The sequence below is a fragment of the Taurulus bubalis genome (assembly GCF_910589615.1).
Source record: "Taurulus bubalis genome assembly, chromosome: 15".
NCBI lineage: Eukaryota > Metazoa > Chordata > Actinopteri > Perciformes > Cottidae > Taurulus > Taurulus bubalis.
Window position 1 is genome coordinate 5,087,047 of NC_136603.1, and position 6,447 is coordinate 5,093,493.

General features: G+C 45.2%; 1 protein-coding gene across 1 annotated transcript in view; it reads left to right on the top strand.

The window, feature by feature from the left end:
- Positions 1-6,447, top strand: part of vwa8 (von Willebrand factor A domain containing 8) — a gene marked incomplete at its 5' end in the record, with an annotated part of 53,344 nt that overhangs the window by 6,361 nt on the left and 40,536 nt on the right. The window contains 8 exons of the mRNA XM_079230844.1: positions 2,113-2,280; positions 2,593-2,757; positions 3,119-3,168; positions 3,263-3,371; positions 3,448-3,552; positions 3,629-3,757; positions 5,491-5,625; positions 5,826-5,903. Of these exons, the coding sequence (XP_079086970.1) occupies positions 2,113-2,280; positions 2,593-2,757; positions 3,119-3,168; positions 3,263-3,371; positions 3,448-3,552; positions 3,629-3,757; positions 5,491-5,625; positions 5,826-5,903 (939 nt within the window). The remainder of the gene's footprint in view (positions 1-2,112; positions 2,281-2,592; positions 2,758-3,118; positions 3,169-3,262; positions 3,372-3,447; positions 3,553-3,628; positions 3,758-5,490; positions 5,626-5,825; positions 5,904-6,447) is intronic.

A 6,447-nucleotide genomic window follows, 5' to 3' on the forward strand; every position in this document is an offset into this window, starting at 1 on the left:
GTTTGTGCATTGGATCAAACTTGAAGATGTTTTTTTTTTTTTTGTGTGTGTGTGTTACAGTATTTGTCGCTCATTTGTGTGTGTGTGTGAGGGATTGAAGACAGAGCGCGTGGGTGCGAATTAGCGAGCGGTTCTCTTTTGAGAACGGTTCGGGTATCGTAGGAGGTGTTTGTGTGCGAACTGGAGCATCACAGCGCTCCTCGGGACCCTGTGCCGATTCGGAGCCCTAAATCCAGACTTAACGTGTCAGTCCCAGTGCTTACCCCCCCCCCTCCATTCCTGCACTCCACTCTCGTCTCTTCAGTTTTTACTCTTTCTTTTTTCACCTCCCCCTCACAAGTGTGTACGAAGGATGGCGTCACATGGATGTAATCACATGCTTTGTTGTGTGACATCTCCAGCCACCTCTCTCCAGTTAGCTCTTATGTAAGGCAGCTTGCCTCAAACCCACACTGCAAATACGACCCGGTTGCAGTTATAAAAAAAGCTCGCCACCTCCACTGCAGCTGAATTAGAACTGAAACCAGCGTGTCGGCAACCAATAGTTAGCCTCTGCAATAAATTCATTGGTTGAACTTTCTAGGAAATATGTCGGTCACATGTAGCGAGTAAACACCCAAGCGATCCTATTTGAGGCGACAAGCCTTCAGTGCGGTGTGCAAACAGAGTTGCAACCTCTTTCATGAAGTCAGTGGTACAAACCTGTGGCATCGAAATCAGGGAAAGTCACCAAAAAAACACATTACATCTTAAAGAAAACAGAGTTCTTTGATACGAGTTACTTCAAGTGAAAGCACAAAGAGAAGAAGAGTAATGCTGAATTAACACAAAGCTGTGGAGGTGAAAAAGGGAACAGTGTGTTGTAAAATTAGCACCAATAACCAGATATTTGGAATGGAACAGAGACGTCTGGCTGCAGCGAACCCAAAACTGATGTCGACCGCATGCTTTCTGAAGTGTGAACATCCCACTGTAGATATCGAGGATGAATGATGAAGGCATCCATTTAGCTTTTGGTTATATAATGGAATCCTAACTCTGTCTGTGTGTGTGTGTGTGTGTGTGTGTGTGTATCGGTTTATAAGCGATCCTCATGCAGTTTGGCTTTTACCTGCAAAGAGTTTGGGGAAGATTTTTGTTTTCCCGCACCACAGAAGTTGATGTGTGCATGCATAACTGAGGTGCAGAAGCACCTTTTCTTTTTTTTTTTATTAGTACACACGAGGCTTTATGAAATGACTGAACAGATGGAGAAGAGAGGGGAAAAAGCCTTTCGATATCACTGTAGACCCATCACTCTTCATATCCATGCTCCTAATCCTTTCACTATTCTATTCATGCAACTATCTATAATCTAATCTCCGACATTCTGGTGGGATGTTTTTTTGCACAGTTAGTGTCAGGCGGAGAACAAGGCCGGTCTGTGCTCCTCCTCCATCCCCATCCTGCGTCACTTACATTTTTAACAATTAACTGATTATAGCGTTGCTGCCTAAAATGGACCAGGAGTTAAATATAGAGCATCTGGTCCCCACTATAGTTTTATGGCTCTGCTTCCCACACAACCTGCCACGTATTTACATGTTAACCTAATTATATGGCCACTTGCTCTGCGGTGCACCCAGACAGCTAAAGTTTCCTGCCTCTTGACGTCAGACGCGCTTTTGAAACTAAACCAACTAACACTACGTTTTTTTAAATCCCACAGTCGGTGGTATAAAACAGGGCTTCCGAAAAAGAAAAAGAAAAAGCGTCTGAGACTTTGTTTGAAGTTTGGTTTGGAGAAGTTTGGAGGATGTTCTGAAACACAATAAGCTGAGGACATCCTCAGGAAGGGCTTTATGGCGAGCTCATTTTATCATTCGAGCCGGTGCACAGTCGGATTGCTCTTTGTATAAATGCTTTGAGCGCTGTTAACGTTCAGGCCGGGGTCAGAGGTCGCGCTGGACAATGGAGCCGCAGGTTTTAAACCCATTGCGATGATTAGGGTGTGGCCTTACACAGCTGCCGTTTCCCGATACAGCATCTCCCCCCCCCTATCTCTAATCATTTCTGGGCTATTGATTGGATCCAATGACGAGTCTTATGTGTGTCCCCCTCCCCCCACCCTAGTGTGCCGTCAGGGCAGCCACGCAAGGCCGGGTCCTGGTCCTGGAGGGGCTGGAGAAGGCGGAGAGGAACGTTCTGCCCGTGCTCAACAACCTGCTGGAGAACCGGGAGATGCAGCTGGAGGACGGCCGCTTCCTCATGTCGTCTGAGCGCTACGACAAGCTGCTGCAGGTCAGAGCGGCACGCCGTTGATCTGTTCAGTTCCTAATCGACGCGTTGTGCTTTGCAGTCTGGCTGCAGTTTATTGAGCCTTATTTATCTGAATCTTCACACTTAAAGCAGTTTGCATGTTCACACTACTCCTACGGTGCTCAATATACTCAGTACAGTGTTTAAAAGGAGGGGTGAAAATAGCCGTTGCCATGAATACCGTGTCTGTACTTGTTACATGAATGCACTTGCATACATATTGCGTTCAAGATGAAATGTGTAAAATGACAAGACGTGGAGGATCAGAGTGTTTTGTGCCTCGATGCGTTGCAGGAGCACACCAAAGAGGAGCTGGACAGCTGGAAGATAGTCCGTGTCAGTGAGGACTTTCGGGTCATCGCTCTTGGCCTTCCGGTCCCTAAGTACAAAGGCAACCCCTTGGATCCTCCTCTCCGCTCTCGCTTCCAGGCCAGAGATGTCTATTACCTTCCATTTAAGGTCAGTCTTATCCATCGCTAACCGCTTTCCCCCATCAACAAAAGAGAAAAGCACCTGGATCATCCAACTCCTTCTCCCCAGCGATCCTTTTTTCATTACCCTGCATAATAATAAATAATACACACTGAGAACAAACTTTATTGGAACCACTTTCTATGAAAAAACATTCCCTGTGATGAATATTCACAGGCAGCGCATGCAGGGAAAATGGGACGAAATACTGGATCCCCCCCCAAATGCTACACACTGTACCTTTTTTAATTTGGGTGAACCGGCTCTTTATTTTGTAGCTCCACCTTTGACATTTTTCGCTGCTTGTCTCCTTTTTATATAATCTTGATATTTGTGGTTTTCTTTTCAGGACCAGTTGGAGCTGTTGTACACAGTAGGACCAAACATTGCTGCAGAAAGGTGAATTAAAAGTTAACATTTGAAGCTTTTTACAATATTGTTTGCATTGTTAATCCTCTTCATGTGCAATACTGTGTCGTATACGTGGTGTCAGGGTGTCCCAGCTGCTGTCGCTAGCCACCACGCTGTGCTCCCAGGAATCGTCCGATCTCGGCCTTCCCGACTTCCCCGTGGACAACCTGCTTCCTGCCCTCCATGTGTTGGTGAGAAGCCTTACTGTTTGGATTAAAGAGGGAAAAATAGAGCTTTGTTGCGAGTGTCTTTTCTGTGTTGCTGCAGAACGCCTTCCCCATGCTGTCCTCCCAGCAGCTCGTCCAGAGACTTTACCCCTACAGCAGCATCCTGGGCAAGGAGGGGCGCTCCGCTGTGGAGGGCGTGCTCAGTGTAAGTCAAGCTGTGGAAATGTACCTCACTATCACCTGTATGTGTTGTCACCTACATGCATTCTGCTTTTTCGTAGAGATTTGAGCTTTTGGACGGCCGTCGTCAGCCAGCTCCCAGCACCATTCTGAGTGTGTCCAGGACGAAGGATCTCGAGGGCCATGCAGACGTCTCGTTACGCGTCGCGGACAAGGACGTCACCTTTCAGGTACCAGCAGACTTGTGGGGCTTTATTCTGATTGTGGATTCAGTTCATGGAGATATCGGCTGTAGAGTTGTCTTCCTTCAACACGTACGATATGGCGCTTGGAACCATTTCCTTTCCACCTTGAGTTATCTCAAGTAACTGGGTCATGATTTATGGAATGAGACATTGCTGTTGAGTTTTTCCAAATGTACCTTTTGGTGCCTTGAGCATCACACGCCCTAGAGTGCCCTAGACTTCAAGTGTATTCGAGAGAAGGCCGGCGTCTCTGTGGCCAATATCTCCAGAACAATCCAGATTGATAAATAGCATTTAAGGCAGGGTTCTTACAGTCATGGAAAACCTGGAAAAGTCATGGAATTTTAAAATGGTTATTTCCAGGCCTGGAAAAGTCCTTGAAAAAAAAAAAAAAAATCCCAAGAGTTTGAAATAATTGATATGCTTTTAAAAGAAAGACGCTCAAAATATAAGCAGGCATACGCTGAGTATATCTATAAATGTTCATTCTTTTAATCAAACTATTGTCTCTCATTCATTTCTGTTATTTAAGGTTTACTGTATGCTTTGAAATTCTCATTGTTAGTTTAAATACTACATTTTCTCACTTTTTCATGTTTACACCCAGATTTCACTAAATGTTTGGTCATGGAAATTTGGTTTAAAGTCATGGAAATCCATTGGTCAAGATGTGTATGAACCCAGTATTCTTGGCATTGGGGTGAGCAGCTTCTTTAAGGACAAAAATCACTTCAGGTGCCCTATGGAGTTGTTCCTTTCCTGTACTATTTAGAGCCATTGTGCATCCTGCGGTCTCTTTCGTCACAGCCTCTACCGGCTTATTATGGCGTTGTTTTGTGCATTACTGTCGCCTGGAGATTGGTTGGCATAGTGTAAAAAAACGTTGGCAGGAATGTGTGTTTGTGTTTGTGTCACAGCCATGCACAACACTAGTGCAAGGGCTTCTTCATCTGTGTGCACGAGGCCAACAAAGCAGGAAAAACGAGAAAAAAACGAAGAAGAAAAATCCTCCATAGTGCTACGAAAGGTCAGACATTGCACAGATTACCTTTTGAAATTTTAAATGCCAACTATTTATACTTTTTAGACAAATATCATCAGTTTAAATAATCTGACTGACCTTCATCAATTTATGAGCTAGCATGACAAAATACTGAATGAGTCAGACATTTCACAGAGATGTCCATTGTCCCACGGCAGGCCCCACACACACACACACACACACACACACACACACACACACACACACACACACACACACACACACACACACACACACACACACAGTAATCAGTAACATGACCATCTCGTTCCTGCGGAATAACGGAGCATCTTTATCGGTCTTTCCTTCTTCTTGGATGAAAAACAGTGTGTGTAAATGAGTCATTTTGTGTGTGTGTGTGTGTGTGTGTGTGTGTGTGCGGTTCGGGGAACAAAGATATTCCAGACTTCTAAGAATAGCGGTTGCTGATCTTCCAGCCAAACAAAATACACATAACTCTCATTCACTCTTTGAAGCTGTATTTTCTTTTACGTGCAGCAGTAATTCCTCCGCAGTGGGTTGTTTGATAACACTGTGCTTTTGGAACACGCCGTATATTTTGTTTCCTGTCTGTGATTTATTATTCAAAAGTACTATTTCCCCACAACTTTTAGAGGACGGCGAAGCTGCTTTTGTTGCTCTTTCACGGCAATGTGTTGTCTCCCTCAAACCTCAGGTTCCAGCCGGCATCAAGGAGCCGCGCCCACCCAACAGCAGCCCGACGTTCATCAGCACGCCGAGCCACGCCCAGCTGATGGCGGAGATGATGCAGTCGCACATGGTGAAGGACATATGTCTGATCGGCGCCAAGGTAGCTAACGCGGTGACACAGTGACCAGTACAGGATGGGGTCGTAATAATATCAATACACTCGAGTATCGCAATATTCAGTTTGTGATCCGGTTGATCAGTATCAGTAATAGTTTTATTGAAATGTATTTGTCTTGCTTCCGGTATTGCATCGTAAACCCTGCATCCTGATGCAACATACGGTATTTTTGTGTTTTCTAGGGTTGTGGAAAGTCGGTGATTGCAAGAGAGTTCGCGGAGATGCTGGGCTACAGCATCGAGCCGCTCATGCTCTACCAGGTAAATACTAGCCGGTTTGTCAAAGCACTGCAGGGACGACTTCATCATGTGAGGGGGCGCGTATCAGTGGCAGGAACTCGCACAGTTTGTGACCTGTGATGTCATGAAGGACGCCAACCAATAGGACGGAGGGGCAAACAAATGGCCGACAGTGAGGAAGGGGTACTTTTCTAAAAAAGAGGTCGTTCTGAGATAGAAACGGGCTCATCGGAAGAACACGCTCTGACCAGGACTTTCTCAAAAGTAATGCAAAATATTCTTTCCCCACTTGCTTCATAATCCATTGATCAGTTGGTTAGTGGCTGAACAATACTGGAAGTCATGCTTCAAGATACGTCACACTATCAAAAAGTAAGTGAATTGTAACGTGAGTTAGGATGAGTATACATCTCACAAATGTAAAGCTAAAAGGAAGGTTACATTACGAGGGGATGGAGTAGGTTTATGTGGGATTAAGATAGCAGTTTGCTCAAAAGGAAAAACCCCAAACATCTGGCTTTCATTACCTGGGCCTCAGGCCACCCGTCAGGCCAGGAACTGACTC